This window comes from Camelus bactrianus, chromosome 20 (assembly GCF_048773025.1).
Source record: "Camelus bactrianus isolate YW-2024 breed Bactrian camel chromosome 20, ASM4877302v1, whole genome shotgun sequence".
NCBI lineage: Eukaryota > Metazoa > Chordata > Mammalia > Artiodactyla > Camelidae > Camelus > Camelus bactrianus.
Window position 1 is genome coordinate 7,288,484 of NC_133558.1, and position 20,110 is coordinate 7,308,593.

The 20,110-nt window shown below is 40.3% G+C and overlaps 1 protein-coding gene across 2 annotated transcripts in view; it reads right to left on the bottom strand.

The window, feature by feature from the left end:
- Positions 1-534: 534 nt before the first annotated feature.
- ADTRP (androgen dependent TFPI regulating protein) overlaps positions 535-20,110 on the bottom strand; it is a 64,412-nt gene continuing 44,836 nt past the window's right edge. For both annotated transcript variants that reach the window (XM_045509601.2, XM_045509599.2), the window contains 2 exons: positions 12,817-12,968; positions 535-1,309 (listed from right to left, as the gene is read on the bottom strand). In XM_045509601.2, coding sequence (XP_045365557.1) covers positions 1,275-1,309; positions 12,817-12,968 — 187 coding nt within the window. In that variant the 3' untranslated portion in view covers positions 535-1,274. The remainder of the gene's footprint in view (positions 1,310-12,816; positions 12,969-20,110) is intronic.

A 20,110-nucleotide genomic window follows, 5' to 3' on the forward strand; every position in this document is an offset into this window, starting at 1 on the left:
AAAAAGACCTGAGGTTCATATTTATATAATCATAGAAAAGGAGTAGAGGATTGAGCAGGTTTCTTGGTGACTGTCTTAGTCTTCCCTGAGACTGCCTTCCCTTTTGGGATATTCTGCTTTCTTTCCAAGGACTGACCTTTATGTCCGTTTTAACCAGATTTCTCCTGTGTAATGTTAGGTTGGGAAGCCCAAGTACATTTTACTCCAGTGCCCACACCCCAGCCCACATGGGACTGTTGACGTGGACCTGAACATTTTTACCTACCACTAGTCATTTGTGCTTTTTACACAATGTGTCTGTAAATGAAAATCTAGAAGAATCTTCTAGGAAAATCAAAGCAGGGTTTATGAATGTACTTGTTATTATCACCTGACAATCAGCTTTGTTAAACCATAGACTAACTCAGCACAGTGCTTTGTGCCAAAGCAGTCTCAGCAGTCCTCATAATCATATTAGTTCCCATCCAGATCACTCCCCAAGTAAAATGTGCAACATTTATTTGATGAAGTAATCTATATTAAAGTGGAAGAGACTTTGACAGCGTCACTATGTTCATTGTTTACTTTCCGCAAATGCTTGCTCACAAGAAGAACAGATTTCCCAATATTTTCTGGGATTTATTTTTTCACTGCCCCAGCTAATTTGCTGTTATACTAGGTAGACAGACAACTTTAGTAGCATCCATCTTCCTACATTTCCATCTAGACTGAGGAAAAAATATATATGAGAAATCCATGAAAAATAACTAACTTATGAAAGTGTTTGATTTTAGGAAAATTGGGATTTTTTCAAAAATGGTACAGGACTGGGAGTTAGAAGATCTGGGAGACAAAAGCTGTTGTCTTGGTTCTGACACTAACTCTTTGGCCTCATGCAGGTAACTTCTCATCAAGGTCCTCAGCACTCTCCTCTGTAAAGTGAAGAATTTAGATGATCCTAAGTTCCTTTTTCTCTCTAAACTTTCTCTAACACCACATTTTGTGAGTTTCTTTGGCCAGAATTTGACCTCAGACCATCCTCCACAGAGGTCAGACAAACGTAACAAATTCTGAGACAGCAGGAGTTGTTTTGGGCACGTCCAGTAAAAGCTTCAAAGAACCAAGAGTCCTCAAATTAAGCTACCTTTATAACCTTCTTATTAAATTTAAAATATCATTCCCTGTCCTTTATACCTTCCTATGTTGCTTCTACCCCCTCCCACCAGAAAAAAAAGAAAAGATGAAAAAAACTGTTGTGTTTTCTTCGTCCTCAGTTCTTGGAAAATGGCTTCTAATCACTTCCTCTTATTCCTCAGCTGCATCATGTCACCTGCACAAACAAGAACAGAGAGACCTCAGCCTTCCCTAATGGGTATTCTTGTGTGGGCAGACATTCACCCTGACTTAGAACAGTGGAAAGATGAGGACACTTTTCCCAAGGCAAGAAAATGTACTTTAAAGAGTTCTGAAAAACCACCAGCACTGCCACAAGGGCAAGAAGGAACACCTCTGCTGCCCCACTTGGTGCTTGGCTCACAGCTGGCCAGCTGACCAGCTGACCAACAGTGCTGTTTGCATCTGAGTATCTTATGTGAGCCACTGATGGCTGTTGCTTTTGGCCATGTGTTTGTTTGCAAGCTGAACACAGTCCATCAACAAACTCTGAGACTCTGCAGATGGAATTAAGGAAAGCAGATCAAATTAGAAAGTAGGAGAGTGGAAGAGTGCGTATTCACCTAATTAGGAACCATTCTGTGACCTCTCACCAAACCAGCTCATCAGCCTGGCTAGAAAAGTTATATACTGGCATATTGATTAGTTTTTAATAAGCTTATTAGAGGGGTTTATTCTACTGAAATCATAGCATTAAATTTCTAGAATGACTTCCATTTAGCCAACAATTGGTATCTCCATATTTAATGATCATAAATCTTTGCATAAGCTTTAAAACTTCTAAAACTTCATTAAAACTCTATCCTTCCTGTCTATTGCCAAGCATAGTCAATCCTACTTTGAAACTATTTCAGCTCTGCCTCATCTCATCCATTCTGGACGCTAGAGCCCTGTAGTCTTGGCTTGGTATTACCACAGCAGTCTCATGCTCCCAGTTCCATGCTTTACCCTTCGGACCCTGCCTGCTCCATCAGTTATATCCTTGATAGTAAACTTTAAATATCTTCTAATTTTATTTTGCTGGGCTCCCCTTCTCAGATGGTGCTGATGATCTCAAATCCTACTGTGACCCCTTCATCACATGAACTTTGACAGTCAGCTCCTAACTACACAGCCCTCATGGCCACCCTTGTATTCATGTCTCTCAAAATTTTTAAGCACAGTCCTTTCCTTTCTTCTTCTACTCCTCATCAATCCATACTACGTCCAGTCACTTCACTGAAGCCTTGCTGATTCATCCAGCTTTACGTGCTTCATGTTCTTTTCATGTATGCTTCTACTTATTTTTTTAAATTTTTGATGTGAATTCTCTTTTCCCCAGTTAGGTCTTCTCTACATTAGGTCTCTGAGTACAAGTGCAGTATCTTCTCTTTTCTGAAGTATACACTTAGGGCCTTTAATGAATCAGTTTTCAGATAACACAGTCATTTCCTTCTGTTCAAGAAGCTTGGTCAGTACAAACTTCTCATATTTGCTCCCCTTGTAGTCATTCTGAGGCCACCTAAAACTTTGTTTATCCATGTTGTTATCAGCCCCACCAGCACTTCAGGTCTAACTGTAATCCAGACCTCAATTATCCAACCCCAGGTGCCAAGGATTGGAGATTCCTTTTTCCAGTTAAGAAATAACAGAACACAATGGCTTAGAGAGAACAGCAGAAGCAGGAGCAGAAGTGGTGGTGGGAAGTTCCTCTGGGAGAGGAGAGCAGGTAGCTCCTTCCACTGGATTGTAGTCTCCCATGTCCAGCACCGCGCAGCTAGATGGAGCACTAAGACATTCCCACATGCCCACCAATTTGCTGGAGAACACCGTCCCCAAATGGGTTGTGTGTGGAGCTCCAACAGTCATTTAATTCTGTTAAGATGTATATGGTGTGAATACTACAGAAATCATATTTTTCTTTTGTTTCTAGCAGGTGGGGATAGGTCCTTAGTCCTGAATTCTCATGGGGCTGAACAGTCTCTAGGCTTCTTTGAGTCTTCAGAATTTATCTCAGACCATGTTTCCATAGTGTATGGCTGGAGATAAGGGAAGTGTTGACTTAATAATTGAATATATTATCTTACCTGAACAAAATCCACAAAATGGATTTCAAACTCTGATTGGGAAATAGTGTTGCTTGTTATCATCACTCTTTTCCTCATTGAAGGGAGTCTTTCCAGGTGAAATCCCTTCTAGTTGGTGGTTAGGGAGTTAGGTCCACCCTGATTCCTTCTGTATATTTTAGTTTTTGTTTTATTGAAGTCTACTTGATTTACAGTGTTATGTTAGCTTCAAGTATACAAAATAGTGATTCAGTATTTCTATAGATTATACTCCACTTAAAATTATGAAATATTGGTTATATTCTCTGTGCTATGTATCTTTGTGTCTTATTTTATACCTAATAGTCTGTACCCCTTAATCCCCTTCCCTATCTTAGCCCCTCCTTCCACCCCTTTCCCCACTGGTAACTACTAATTTGTTTTCTGTATCTATGAGTCTTTTCCTGTTTTGTTATTTTTTGTTTGTTTGTTTGTTTGTTTTTTAGAGTTCACATATAAGTGAAAAGATACAGTATTTGTCTTTCTTTCTTTGGCTTACTTTACTAGGCATAATACCCTCCAGGTCTGTCCCTTGTTGTTGTAAATGGGAAATTTTAATTCTCTTTTATAACTAAGTAATATTGCAGTGTGTGTGTGTATCACATCTTTTTTATCCATTCATCTGCTGGTGGAAACTTAGGTTGCTTCCATATCTTCGCTGTTTTAAATAATGCTACTATAAATATTGGGATTCATATATCTTTTCAAATTAGTGTTTTAATTTTCTTCAGATATATACCCAGGAGTGAAATTGCTGGTAGTTCAATTTTTAATTTTGGGGGGAATCAATTTACATTCCCACCAATGTGAACTAGGGTTTCCTTCTCTCCACATCCTCATCAACATTTATTATTTGTTGTCTTTTTTGATGATAGCTGTTCTAATAGGTGTGAGGTGATATCTCAGTATAGTTTTGATTTGAATTTCCCTGATGATTAGTGAGTGATATTGAGCATTTTTTCATGTGCTTGTTGGCCACCTGTAATTCTTCTTTGACAAAATGTCTTTTCAGGTCTTCTGTCCATTTTTAAATTGAGTTGTTTGTTTTCTTGATACTGATTTCTATGAACTCTTAATATGTTTTGGATATTAACCCCTTATCAGATATAATATTTGCAAATATATTCTATTCAGTAGGTTGTCTTTTCAATTTTTTTAAATTGAAGCATAATTGATTTATAATGTTGTGTTTGTCTTTTCATGTTGTTAATGGTTTCCTTCACTGTGCCAAAGCTTTTAAGTTTAATTTGATGTAGTCTCATTTGTTTATTTTTACTTTTGTTTCCCTTGCCTGAGGAGACAGATCCAGAAAAATATTGCTAAGATTTATGTCAAAGAATGTACTGCATATGTTTTCTTCTAGGAGTTTTATGGTTTCTGGTCTTATATTTAAGTCTTTAATCCCTCTTGAGTTTATTTTTCTGTATGGTGTGAGAAAATACTCTAATTTCATTCTTTTACATCTAGCTGTCCAGTTTCCCCAGGACTACTTATTGAATAGACTGTCTTTTCCCCATTGCATATTTTTTCCTCCTTTGTCATAGATGAATTGACTCTATGTGCATGGGTTTTTTTCTAGGCTCTATTCTGCTCCATTGAACTATGTGTCTGTTTTTGTGTCAGTATGATGTAGCTTTGGGATCCCTATAATGTGAATGTTAGTACTATCAGTATTGTCCCAGAGGTTCCTTAGACTGTTCTAATTTTTTAAAATTTGTTTTCCTTTTTGTTGTTTGGATTGGGTGATTTCCATTATTCTGTTTTCCAGATTGCTTATGCATTGTTCTGTATCACCTAATCTGCTGGTAATTCCCTTTAGTGTATTTTTCATTTCATTTATTGTATTCTTCAGCTCTGACTGGTTCTTTTCTGTATTTTCAAGTTCTTTGTTGAAATTCTATGTTTATCTATTCTTTTCCCCAGTTCACATAGCATTCATTACTATTGCTTTGAACTCTTTATCAGGTAAATTATTTGTCTCTTTCATCAGAAACTTATGCTTCTGTCTTCCCATTTTGTTTAACTTTCTCTGTCTGTATGAAATCAGATGAAACAGTTGCCTATCCTGGTCTTGATGTCATGTCCTTGTGTGGGAGCATCCCTGTGCAGTCTATGTGAGTCCAGTGGCTTTGGTGGGACAGCTGGATTTGAAGTGAGCATGGCCTGGGGCTTCTCCTATACTCAGTGGCTCTACTGGGAATGGAGTCAGGGCAGAGGGCTGGAGCAGGAGCTCCGAGAGAGCTGGGTTTCTCCTAGATATGATGGCAGTCTCCATCTTGGTTTAGGACATGGCTGGGGCTTGAGGGCTTGAGGCTGCACTTCTGTGCTGGTTTTACTTTTTCCCCAGTGTGCACCTTTGGTTAGAGGTTGGGTTGGGACCATGCCTCTGATCTGGCCTCATGCCCTCCATAGTGTGCACAGGGATGTACACTCCAGCGGCGGTACTCTCCCTCCAGACTGTGGGCAGAGATTCGTGAGCTGGTAATGGTTGCCTCCTTCCTAGTCAGAGGCAGGGCTGGAGTCCAAGCCCCCTCCATTCTCTCCTAGTGTGCACACCCTTGTTGGCAACAGCAGCCTCTGCCTTAAAGGAGAGCAGCGCTGGAGCAAGAGGGGCTGGAGCAGGAGCCTGGTATAGGCTGAGGGGCATGGCACACTGGGGCGGTCCCTAGGCAGTTTTCAGTCTATGTTGTGATTGGAAGTAAGCAAATCTGTGCATGTGCTCTTCAAGAGCAGAGTCTCAGTTTCTTATAGCCCTCAGTAAGCCCCACTGGTTTCCAGACAAGCTAAGGGGGCTTATCTTCCCAGTGTCTGACCTCAGGGCTGAGGTGCCTAATACATGGCTCGAACCCCTTGCTCCCTAGGGAGGATCCCTGATAATCCCCCTCCTTTTTTGTTTCTCCCACTAGGGGTGTGGGTCCTGACTAGATCCCTTCTCCTCCCCTCCTATCCAACTCCATGTGGATCTTTCTTACAGTCTTGGTTGTAGAATAGCTATTTTGCTGGTCCCCAGGTCGATTTCAGCAAGAGTCACTCTGTAATTAGTTGTAGTATTGATGTGTTCATGAAGAGAGATGAACCCAGTGTCATCCCATCTTGACTTCCTCCTACACTGATTTATCGTAGTCCTTTCTTTATCCTCTGTTAGTACCAAAGATATTTTAAGCCAAACGTTTAATGTTCCTCTTGTGCAGGATCCAAACATTTTCTGCTGGCATAGTAAGGGAAACTATTCTTTTAATCAACATCAGCATATGTAATTATATACCTTATTATTTCAATAGTTGGAACACAGGATAAGTGAAAAAATATTATTCAAAAAGATTTACACCTATGTTTCTACAGTCACAAAAGCTACTGCTCAGCTTTGAACTGAAAATTTGAAGACCATCTGCCTAATTTTAGAGTCTTGGCTTGGAAAAGGGTAAGAAGGCAGATTTTGGGGGGATATAAGGTGTTGAAAGAATGAGATTTAAGCATTGATGAGCACAAGTCACAGTGCAGAAGTAGGAGTAGTTGATGGCTGGCTGGAGAAACCCTGGTGGGACAAGAGGCTGAGGAAGAGGGAGAGGTAATAATCCTGAGTGGACTCTCGTTGAGTTTAGGAAGATGAAGTTAGGACAGGAAAGGCAAAAGGGAGATATTTTTTTGTTCTTGACTAAATGCTGCCCAGTGGGACCATGCTTTGTAAATACATGTGGAATCAATTCATGGTAATATTCTTTTGTTACGAACTGATCAGGGACAGCATGCAATAAACAGACCTTATAACAAATTTTTTCATGGATAAAACCAAGGTGGTAGACTAGATGGCCTCTAAGCAGCTTTCAACAATAAAATCTCCTTTAAAAAATTTGGTCTTGAAATAGTATTAAAGGAAGGTTTTGATGTAATTCTGCCCAAGGCACCATCACAAGGTCACTTGGCCAGATTGGGATTTTTCAGCTTATAAACTATCCTTAGGAGGAAAAGTATCTATTGTCTTGGGCCCTGACAAAGGATAGCTTGACCCCTGGCATGTATCCCTCATGTGAATGTAAGGAGAGGATTCAAGGACTACAGGTAAGCTGACTGCCTCTCTGGCTACACCTGCATATAAGAGGCTCTCCAGTTTGGCATGGAGGCTTAGCCGCTTTCAGTGCCTGATGTATCTTTTGGGTTTATATCTTGTGGGTTGGGTTTTTCTTGCTGATGGCCTTGTGTCCTGGTGTCAGCATCCTTGTGTCTTATCATGAACAAAAAAGAAAGTTAAGTACTTAAGTGGCAGAGAAGGGGGCCTATGTTGAGATCCCTTGACAGCCCCTTTCTCCCTATTAGGGTGGAAATAATCTGTCTGGAGTATCCCTGTATGCTTAGACATGGTGGGTCAAGTTTGCAGTGATCTGCCAGAGACTGCTTCTCCCTGTTGGCTTCCATCATTGTTTGAAATCAATGTCCCACCTAACTCTACATGAAAAGTAGAAATTAACTCTTTCCTAGTGGGTATCTGGTCCCAATAACTGAGTGCTTGTCCAGCCCTCCATCCCATGACACATAAAAGGTAGCAAAGGTCAGAGAATAAGATGATGAGAAGTCAAGCAGGATGGCCGTCTGGAACTTCTTGAGAGCTTTTTGAGCCAAACACTTTCTTGTAGGGCAGCAGGACCTTCCTGCAGGCCTGACAACATTTGTCTCCCCAGTGTAGAGGGCCAGCTCTCTGCATCTATGTACTCCTGGAGAATGTCACACACTTTTCCAAGTTTATATTTGATTCTTCGTATCACTCCCTATTCCCTTCTCACTGTCCTCTTCATTTTCACCCACTGCTGTGACATACGAGGAGGTAGAAGGCAGACATTCAGCAACTGTCACCATCATAACCAACACCCTTCTCAGCCCAGCAGGTGGCTTGGGAGAACACCACGTTGGACAAGGATGCTTAGACATAGTTATCTAAACTGGGAGGAGTCTGGAAGCATCAGCCTCTCTAGGGCACATGTGGGAAGAGCAAAATCCTAAGCTGCCCTCCATATCTACTGAATGAGAATCTACATTTTAATGTGATCCTCATTTTAACAAGATTTGCAGACACATACAAGTTTGAGAAGCACTATTCTTCTACAGTGAGTGGTTCTTGACCCTGACTGCAAATTAAAATAACTGGGAAGCCTTTAAAAAATACCCATGCTGAGTGCCCATCTCCATAGACAGATTTAACTGGTCTTGTGTGGACCTGGGAATAAGTATTCTTAGAACTCCCCCAGTGATTCTGTGATGTGCAGTCAGGGTCCAGTACTACTACTAGAGAGATACCCATATATTAGATGGGTCTTGACTAACACTTCTTGACCATTTGGTATTTGGCTGGTGACTCCCAGCTGGGCCACACTGTGTACCAGGATTTCAGAAGCAGAGATTCCAATTAATTCTAGCTTCAAATACCCTGACCTCCTATTTTACTCTGTTAGTTCTTCAGGAACTGCATCATCTCTGTCAATTTGCATTCAGTTAGGTAGTTGTTACTTTTAATCACCTTCAGCTGGGAAAACTGGTAATTTATCCATAAAGTTGAAGGGGAGGATTGGAATATCCACATAGAAAAGGAAACTACTGATTTTTGCTAGAGGAGAATGAAATTAGTATTGACTAACCCTATGTGCTAGGCCCTGTTCTTCACATTTGACAAATCCCATCATTTATGGTCCTCCAGAATCCTAGGGGGAGAGAACCAATATTGTCTCCATGATGTGTAAGAGAAAACTGGAACACAAAGACATCGAGTGCCTTGCCCAGGGTCACAGGTCTATAAATAGTAAGCCCAAGGGTGGAATCCAGGCAAATCAGGCACAGAACTTTTCTCTTTAACCACTGCCTCCCACTGCATCACCAAAGCACTCCTTTGAATTTCTGCACTCATCCAAGGAAGCTCAGGCTGTGGGAAAAGGTGAGAAGATAGAGTTAGCCCTGCATTTGGACAGAGTAGGTGGCAACTTACGTGTTTCCAAAGATTTGTAGATCCAGAACAGACGATTTGGAGAGGGATCAGAGATAGAGGGAGCACACAGTTTCTTGTCTAAGCCTGGATAGTGTTACACTCTATGTACACTGGCACAGCAGGCATTGACCGGGACTGTCCTAGGCAAGCTAAGATATGTGTTTGCCCTTCTTAGAGATCATCCTTTCACTGAGGAGTTGAAGTGTACTGACACAGGATACATAGTTGGTTCATGGCCAGGTGAGGGACATACCCTAGTTTTTTAAAATTCTGATTCCAATGCTCTTCCCCCTGTTTCATCTCTCTCATCTCTTTTTCAACAACTTTCAAACCATTATACCATGGTATCACCCTCCTATGCTCCTTAAACTCCCTGTCCAGTCCTTTAATCTCCAGCTATTAGAGTCACTCCTTGACCAGTCTCCAGAACACTTTTGCACAAAATTCCATTTAATACCTAGAGAGAAGAGGCCTTGATTGTCTTCTGTTTGCATTGATTAATCCATTGGGTAAGACAATGGAAATGGGAATTTAAAGATCTACCCCTTAAGAAACTCAGGGTTTAGTGTAAAACCAAATTTCTAGGCAGACTAGGGAAGTCTTCCTGGAAGAGGTGAGTTGAAATGAGTGTATGGTGTGAGACAGCCAGAGACTGGGGAAAGTGAGACAGAGCCCATAGAGGGGAGCCACAGCATCAATGTGTAGGGAAAACAAGCAGTTAGGTGTTGCTGGGGCACTCGTTTAGAAGAAGGAGAGCAAGAGTCAAGACAGGGACTGAGTCACAGAGACCCTTATGTGCCATTTCAAAGGCTTAGATTTTCATCTGTAATTTGAGGAAAGCCTTACAGTATTTTCCCAGAAAAGGACATGAGAAAATGTGTGCACATGTATAGTTCTGTTTAGTTTTAGGCAATTGAAGTGTTTACTACCATTGGAATTTTAAGTGATCTAATTTCTCTTTTAATTTTGTATTCAACTATTTATAATTAAGATCTTCAAAATTTAACACATTTATGATCCTATTCTGATGCTGTGTAGGACTTTTTACCTATTCTATCTTAAGGAGTTAAAAATCAAGAGACAGGAGAGAGACACATAGCCACTTATAGTAGTATCTGTCACTCACATGAACATTCACATGCGCATGATGCAAAGGAAGGTCCACATGTTGATGCCAGCCTGTTTGCTCTTTGGGACTTAATTGGAGTGGAAAATTGGATATAGTACTTAAACAATGAGGCATATTAAACAGAGCTTCATGTTGAAAATAGTGATCTCATTTGTGGATTTTTGAATGATAGCCATTCTGACTGGTGAGAGGTGATACTTCATTGTAGTTTTGATTTACAAATGACAAATGCTGGAGAGGCTGTTGAGAAAAGGGAACCCTCCTACACTGCTGGTGAGAATGCAGTTTGGTGCAGCCACTGTGGAAAACAGTATGGAGATTCCTCAAAAGACTAGGAATAGACTTACCATATGACCCAGGAATCCCATTCCTGGGCCTATATCCAGAAGGAACCCTACTTCAAAATGACACCTGCACTCCAATGTTCATGGCAGCACTATTTACAATAGCCAAGACTTGGAAACAGCCTAAATGTCCATCAGCAGATGACTGGATAAAGAAGATGTGGTCTATTTATACAATGGAATACTATTCAGCCATAAAAACAGACAACATAACGCCATTTGCAGCAACATGGGTGCTCCTGGAGAATGTCATTCTAAGTGAAGTAAGCCAGAAAGAGAAAGAAAAATACCATATGAGATCGCTCATATGCGAAGTCTAAAAAAAAAAACCATAAATACATAACAGAAACAGACTCACAGACATAGGATACAAACTTGTGGTTGCCAAGGGGGCAGAGGGTGGGAAGGGATAGACTGGGATTTCAAAATGTAGAATAGATAAACAAGATTATACTGTATAGCACAGGGAAATGTATACAAGATCTTATGGTAGCTCACAGAGAAAAAAATGTGACAATAAATATATATATATATATATATATATATATATATATATATATATATATATATGTTCATGTATAACTGAAAAATTGTACTCTACACTGGAATTTGACACAACATTGTAAAATGATTATAAATCAATAAAAAGTATTAAAAATAGTGATCTCAATATATTAATATAGTGAAAATTTTGTTTTTTAATTCAGTAGATGTTTGAAAGTCATTGTAGAATATCAATTTAAACATTAATAATTATCAAACTCAATACAATTGATTTAAAAAGTTATTGTTCTCTAAGCTCTGAGTAATCCCATTTTTCTCAGCACATTTTCTGCCAAGTTTCAAATGGATTAGTTTCTTGCTTCCTTTTTAAAAAATATAGATTTGGGGAAAGCATCAAAAATCTACCCAGAACTTCACAGAGCCAAAACTAGTTGGAATTAGATGTCAACACATCTGAAATGTCAACACATTTTTTTTCTGGATAATTTCCTGTGATTTGGAATCTTGATTTTTTTTTTGAGTAATTTTTAGTATTCCATTTTTAAAGTGTTTGCTTTCAAGGAGGATATTGCCTTTGAGACTTTCTTAACCAGTTAAATTATCTAAGAGTAGAAAATATGTGAAAAAGCCAAGTTGCATGCTTATTTCTCCAGGATCTCAGTCTCCTCTCAGAAATATACACTCTTGTACTGAACCTTCTGAAACTGTCTCTCTTTTTCTTTTTTTTCATACACAGGCTTATGTTTTCACACCAGTTCATAGATTGGGCGGAAGATACCACTTCTATTTTGATAGAACAGAATGGCATGTGGGCGTGTGATGTGGGGGACTGTATGTGACTCTTGCCTTCCTTAGGTACAAAAACAGAGAGGGGTTCCTGCATGTCTCCTAGGTAGGTAAAAAAAATCATGGATATTTTGAAACCTGACTTTCTGGTGGTTACTTTTCCAACAAAAAATATTCTGGGAGTAGGATTAGTGGGGGAAGCAGAGAGGAGAGTAAAATCTTGCATTTTAAAGTCAACTAAGTTAAGATTTTTCTTATGAAGAAGCAACGTGGTTCTGCCCACCTATAATTAGAAAGCTTAGCTTACTGACATATTCCTATTGCCTGAAACCCCAAGTGAGAATTCCAATCTCAAGTAAGGGTGTGCTTTTACCTAGTAAACAGTTTACTGAAAGTTGAGAAGCAGCCTAATGGGAGACGAGTGGGAACTCATCAGGGAAGGCACTGCTGGGGTTGGAAGAGCTGAGAGGGTCATCTGAACACATTTCTTTCAGAGGAAATTTTGACATTTAACAGCTTGTGTCCCTCACTTAAGGGAGGGAGACCCTGAGTCCATTTTTTCATGCTGGGAATGGTGACACCTTGCTCTCAGGGTCCTAAGCTCTCTAAACAAGATGATTTTTAGCCTTAAAGTTAAACAAAGTGTTGTTGGTGAAATGGAGAAGATAATTTGATGGGGTCCTTTGAGAAAGTACGAACTTCCCCTAGACTTTTCCTTTACCTACTTTGGACAAAGGCATCAAACATCACTGTTTTCTGCTTTGGACTAGATTCTCCTGTGTCCAGGAGGAGTAGAGAGAGCATAACTAAGAAGCGTTTCTGTAGGTAAAAGAGAAGTGAACTGACCCCATTTCCAGTGGTTGAGCTTCTCTCCAAATAGGTAGATGCCGACAATAAAGATGTAGCTGAGAGAGAAGAAGGCTGCTAGACCCATCAGACTGAGTTTGGCAAACACAGGATATACCCACGTGCCCGTCTCAGAGTAGATCCATAGAACCCTGCAGAAAATGACAAGTCACAGTGATTAGGACAGTAGGGGAAAAAGCCATAGTCTCCTCAAGATCAGCGGAGTTCTGAAGCCCAGGCAGATGAAAAACAGACACAGCATACATTTGTTTCATGCACTGGGCTTGACTATTTTTACCTAATCCATTAAAATTCAATGGTGGTGAAAGAATATGGGAGAACATTGAACATATCATTAGCCAAACAGAATGTAAGAACATGAATTATTCTTTCCCTGAGAGTTATGACCTGCTGAGACATTGAACCTGCTAAGATGGTGCCATTTGCTCACTGTCAGCCAGACAAGTGGGGTTTGCTTTTCTGTACCTAAGAGTTAAGTGTAGCTTTCTATTAGCTCTCCATGCCTGTTGGGGTAGGAGGGGCAGAGAGTGAATATTATTACTCTGATATAATAGGCCTGGTGTTTAATTATTGGCCCAGATTTTAGCTCAACGCACATAGCCATGGATAGAGTGTTAATTAGAAATGGATAGATCTACAGAAGGCTCACATCTTGCTCATGTGAGGATAGATTGTAAGTCATTTCTGTAAGCCAAGAGAAGGAAAAGCAATGCTAGGAGAGGAGCCATGATGTCTAAATGAAGCCTTAAAATGTAGTTTTCTGGAAACAAACTGCACCAGAAGATGCCAGAGTCTGAAATAACTTTTAAAATTAAATATGGGGAAGATGATGTATCAGCTACAGTTTATTATTGCTAAAGAGTACAGAATGTGGAACTTGTCTTCTGTGATTCAAATTCTAGTTCTGCTACCTACTAGCTATGTTACCTTCACCAATGTGTTCAACTTTTCTATCCCCCTACTGTGGTGTATACTGTGGAATGCAAAGAGCATACACCTTACAAGTCTATTGTAAACATTAAGGGACTTAATTTAACACACGTAAATTACATAGAACAGTGCCTGGCACATTGTAATCACTTAATAAGCGTTTTAAAAACTTCTCTGAGGAATGATACAATGGGAGTTGTGTCAGCAGAGGCTGTTCATCTCTTGTAACGATTAGGATAGCCTAGAAACAACATTCATATTTGAATACCCTATGTTGTCAAAGGAGTTCAGATGGAAGAACGAAATTCTGTGCTTAATTAAACTTTCAGAACCCAAGTGAGATCTTGGTTGTTTCAAATACTTTAAGTCTGTCAAATGCTTTATTGGAAGATAGAAGGGCTAATATCAAGGCTAGGACTAGGGGGAAGCAACGAAGGCACCTACAGCATAAAATTTAAGAGACCATTTCTGTACATCAAATGACACAATCAACAGAATAAAAAGGCAGTTTACAGAATGGGAAAAATATTTGCAAATCATACATCTGATAAGGGATTATTATCCAGAATATATAAACAAATCCTGGAACTCAACAACAAAAAAATAAACAATCCACTTAAAAATGGACAAAGGACTTGAATAGACAGTTCTCTAAAGAAGATATACAAATGGCCAATAAACACATGAAAAGATACTCAATGTCACTAATCATTAGGGAAATGCAAATCAAAACAACGAGATACCACTTCACAACCATTAGAATATCTTCTATAAAAAAAAGATCCAGAAAATATCAAGTGTTGAAGAGGATGTGGAGAAATTGGAACCCTTGTGCACTGTTGGTGGAAATGTAAAGTGGTGTAACTGCAATTCCATTTCTGGGTACATACTCAAAAGAATTGAAAGCAAAGACTCAAAGAGATATTTGTATACCAATGTTCATAGTAGCATCATTCACAATAGTTAAAACATGGAAGCATCTAAGGATGAACAGATAAATAAAATGTGATACAGGTATATACACACAGTGGAATATTATGCACTTGAAAGGAAGGAAATCCTGACACATGCTACAACATGAATGAACCTTGAGGACATGTTGGATGAAATAAGCGTCACAGAAGAACAAATATTGTTTGATTCCACTTATATGAAATACTTAGAATCATCAAATTCATAGAGATGGAAAGTAGCATGATGGTTGCCAGGGGCTAGGGAAAAGGGGGAAATAGGGAGTTTTTATATTTAAGGGGTACAGAATTTCAATTTGGGAAGAAAAACATTCTGGAGGTGCATAGTGGTGATGGCTGCACAACAACATGAATGTCCTTAAAGCCACTAAACTGTATACTTAAAAATAGTAAATTTTATGTTATGTGTATTTTCCCATAGTAAAAAAATTTAAGGAGGCATCAGTCTTAGGGTTGTGCATATGTAGGATTGGCCCTTGGTATCCTGGCCCTGCTGGTATCACTCTGCTGCCCCAAATTTGTCTAGATGCTACTCATATATTCGAAATTATACTAGATTGAAAACAAGTAATAATTATTATCATTGTTACTAATACTGGAATTCTAAAAGTTGTGTATCCCGTGGACGCATTTTAGAAGGCTATCCACAAGACTTGTTTCCTGCATTGCTGCTTCTCATGACAGGATGGGGAAAGTATAAGGGACAGAACGTGAATATCAAGTAACTAGGGCCAGGAGTTTGGGGTCAGTGAGAAGATCTAAATACACTCCAAATTGGTTGCATTAATTAGTTCACTTTGTTTACTTTATAGACTTGAAATTAGGGCTTCCTAGTTTCCATGCACATTTATGTAAGATAGTCTACAAATAAGGACATTCCCCTGGAGGCCTGGAAAGTTTCTGTTTATTTACTTCATTTTGTTTCCTCCATAAGGTTTGTAAAGGGAAGTTCCTGAGGTAGGTCTGAAGTCTATACTTTCACAGATAAAGTGCAAGGAAAGTTATAGATATGTTAACTGACAGTGGGAAAAGTAATGTAAGCACAGAGTGTCAGGCAAGATTGCAGTCATTTAATGAAGGGCAGTCAGTAGAGAGGCCTGAGTGAGGAGATAGTCATGCTCAGGTTCTGTCACCTCTGGATAGCTTGCCTGAATATATGCTAAAAGGGGAGAGATGGAGAGGAGGAAAAGGGGAAGCAGGTGGTAAGGAGGGAAGGAGAGAAGGAAGAAGGATTGGGAGGAAGGAAGAAAGGGAGTGAGGGAGGGAAAGGCACTCAGCACTTCTGCAACTGAATTATCACTGTCCTTCGTCTCAGTCAATGTCAGCTCTTCCCTAGCTCCCATATAGGAACCCATGAAATCATATTTAAATATTTCTGGCTGTGCACTCATTTCATGATCTCAATCCAGGCTTCTCCAACTCGCCTAGGTTTCTGTAATAGTCTACTCACTGGGCTTTCTTGCTCCTGTCAACCGTGTTTCTACACAGCAGGCCAGTAGGTCACCAGTCCTCCAGTGTTCTTTCTAAAAAACAAAATCTGTTCATGGTGCTCCCCTGCTCCCGGTGGATCCCCACTGTTTTAGAAAGATACTCAAACTCCTTTACCTGGCCTATCAGGCCACCTGCCCTGCCCACCTGAACACCTGTCCACCCTCAGATCTGTAGTCCAGCCATTTTGGACCCCTTTCTATTTCTTGAATGGGCCAAGCTCTGCAGCTTCTGGGCTGTCACCCATGCTATCATGTCTACTTGGAACACCTCTGACCTTTTTGCTTCCTGGGACATACTGCTTGTTCTGTCCCTGGCTGAATTTTACTTATGCTTTGAATTTCAGCTTGAAAGTTAATTTCTCTAGAAAAGGTACCTTCCCCCACCCCCATTCAGTTAGGTTCTTATGCCATGTGCTTCCCTTACCATGAATTTACCCTTGTTGCATATTTGACTGTCTTTCTCCATAACCTGGAAGCTCTGCTAGGTCAAGGATTTTACGTATCATGTGCATCCATTTCCCAAATGCTGGAAACATGGCAAGTTCTTTATATTTTTAAATGAATGGCTGTTTGGTGGCTCTAGCAGCACCTAAGTTTCCTTTTAACTGCTGTTCACTGTGGCTACAATATAAATAGGTCTCAGCTGCCTGACCCACCAAGAACTCCACAGCCTCTGAAAACTGGCAAGTGTCACCAGTAGCCTTCCAAGTTTTAGTTAACCGGATGCTCGCTTTATTAATACTTTGAAGAGGCCAGTGATTCTGACCTTCAGTTCAGCAGTTAATATTACATGTGGAGCTGTCTGCAAGTATGCATCTATGTGAGTCAGGCTGGGCAGGCACCAATTGGTAGCCAAAAGTTAATCTTTTCTAATCTCCTCATCCTAAATTTTGTAGCATCGAATGATTATCATGAAATTTGTATTTGCTATGTCTCATCAGTAGGGAAATAGTGGAAGTCTGTGGGTTAAAGATTAGTAGGTAACTAGGGGTTTTGTCAGCTTTAGGCATGTAATTCTTAGTGCTAATCCTTGTCATATCTCTCTAGTCCAGCAAAATAAGCAGAATAAAAGGACCCTCTGGTTCCATGTTTTCATGCTGACTTCATGAATAACCCTGTGAGTTACGTTTGATGCCAGAGGGCAAGCACTACCTGCGTTTACATTTTGCAAATGAATTCAACAAGTTAGCAGAAGACTTCTGACACTGAAAGTAACCGAGTGAATCCTTAGTGTGGGTCTTGAGCCTGGTGCTGCTTTTGAAACTCCCACTCCAGTTCACCTGCCTTCCAGGATTTTCTCTTTCTCCCTGCAAACTGCTCCTAATCAAGTGCAAATAATAGATTTAAAAACATCTAGCTTTAGAAGCTACAAAAATTAAATCTGACTTTTTGATATTAAGTTGTGAATTTCTACCATTGTCTTAAAAAATGAATTCCTAGCATGATTTACTTTCAAATTAATTTTATGTGAAACAAAAAATAAGTATAAATTAATAAATTAATTTTTAAAAGGAGTGAAAAGAAACTGTGAAGCTAGAGTGTTAGTTTACCTGGATGTTGGAAATATTAGCAATATTGAGAGTTGTTGGAATGGCAGCCTCTTCATGTGTTTAAAACTGTTGCCCACTCTCCCTGGAATGCTCCATTCTGGCTGGTAGCTTCCTCCTCTCTCAGGAACCATAGGGTTCTTGCACATTCCTGGTTTTCTACCATCTGATTATTCTTTGCTATTTTGCTGCCTCCTTACTCCCTCCATCCCTTAGATGAGGGCATTTCCCCAGCATTTGCTTCCTGTTTCTCTTCCCTCTGTCCTCTCTTCAACAATGTCATCTTATCACTAGGTTCATCCCCTGGATCTCCACAGCTCCACCTCCCTTGAGACTGCCAGGTCTGCATTTACAAATGGAAGTTTCTCTAGGCAAGTGGTTCTCAACCTTGGCTAAAAATTAAATAGCCCTGGAGGCTTTAAAAATTCTGATGCTCAGGATGTATCTTGAACCCATTATTCAGGATCATTTGGAATGGGACCAGGTATGGGATTTTAAACTGACTTTTTTAGTTATACCCCAAACCATTTCTTTCCTAACTTCTCTAGATCTGTTAATGGAATCACCATCTTCCCAGTCCACCAGCTGAAAATTCTTAGAATTATCCTTGATTTTTCCTTTTTGTTTGCTCACTGCATGCCAGTTAATCCACAAAACCTATCCTGTTGTATCAACAGTGTGTCTCAGTGTCTCAGGTATGTCCCTCATTCCTAATTGTACAGCTGAATCTTTCTTCAGGTTGTTCTTATTTCTCGTTTCTGTAACAGGCATTTTGGGTGAGCAGGGGCTGAGGTTTGGACAAGAAGGTAACCATTTATACTCCTAACTCTCCACATCCACCCCTCTTCAGTTTGCATGCTGGCTGGCCTGGACCCTACATGTCGATAAGAAGGGGAGTTGCATGGTGTCTTCATATTTATTTTCATGTATTATTTGTACGAGGGCTGAGCAGGAAAATCGGGCTGGGATTCTGATCCCCACTAAGATTCTAGGTTATAAAACCATGGTGCTTCTAGATGGTTCCAGATGAAGGTCATATTTCAGGAAAGGGTAACAGTGGCTCTGGAAGGGAATTCACATAGTGCACTAGTGGGGAGTAGGAGAGGATCGTTGATGCTGGGTTTAATAGGCGGCTAATCCTGGAACTTAGCTTAGTCTAACCCCCTGGCAGTTTTTAATGTCTTCTAGGGGTAAGATGTCTCTTTGTGTAAGTGTGTATGTGTAAATGGGTGCATGAATTTAGAGGGTAATTATACCTGGGGGAGTCCAGACAACTTTGCTGTGGGACCTCACCTGAGTGAGTATAGTATAGAAGAAAGGAATCACCTCTCTCACCCCATAGGAACTGCCGTTGAGAAGTGATTTTACAAATAACTCCCTCCAGGCTGGGTTATAGCTGCATATCTATGGGACACTTGCACTTGGCATGCAACACCTTATACACTATCAGTGACACGAACAGCATCAGCAGATTTCTTGTCTACCAAGAGCAAGGGGGTGGTACACTACAAGCCAGCTGGGGCTGTTGTAGTGGCCAGTAGCACTGTTCTGCTTCGACCAACACTGGGGACTAATGGGCAGTGGCAGCGCTGAGGACAGCATGCTAACTTTAAAGCAGAGCCAGGTCGAGGTGTTGGTCCAGGAGGAGGGGTATGGTGGCTTTACAGTCTGTGTGGCAGAGCAATGCTCAGGACAGTGTACAACATGGGTGTGTGTGAACACTCACTGGATTATTAAAACTCTTTAGAGATGGAGGTCTTGGAGAACTGGGCCAGGCAGAAGGGTGTTCCAAGCACCCAGACATGGGATGACACTGAAACAGTGAAACAACTATGGATGAAGAATAAAACATTGTGACTGAATTAGATGGCTTAAGAATATTCTGGCTAACCTTTATTTGTATATTGCTTTATTCTCTTTTGCTTCCCAAATCTTGCCACTTCAGTCCATTTTAAGCAGTATTGTTAAGATACAAGATAGCCTTTTAAAATCATAACTCTCTGGCTGTGTTACTAATAATTCTCACTCCTACCTCCATGCCAAACAAACAACAGCAACAACTGAATCTCATTGTTGATACTGTGTTTGGCCTCCTCCAGCCTGCCATTCACAAGCCTCTGTGAGCCGGCAATTCCAGGGTTATTTCCCGTTAGTCTCTTTCACTAGTAGGTCTGTCTAAAGCAGATTGCTGGCTATTGCTCTGACGTGACCTGTGCCCTCTTGGCTTTGAGACTGTGCTATGTTGTTCACTTTCTCTCATTTTTTTGCTGCTCACATCCAGCCCAGGATCTTCAGGGCCCAGATCCAAAGACACCTTTCATGAAGTACTTCCTGC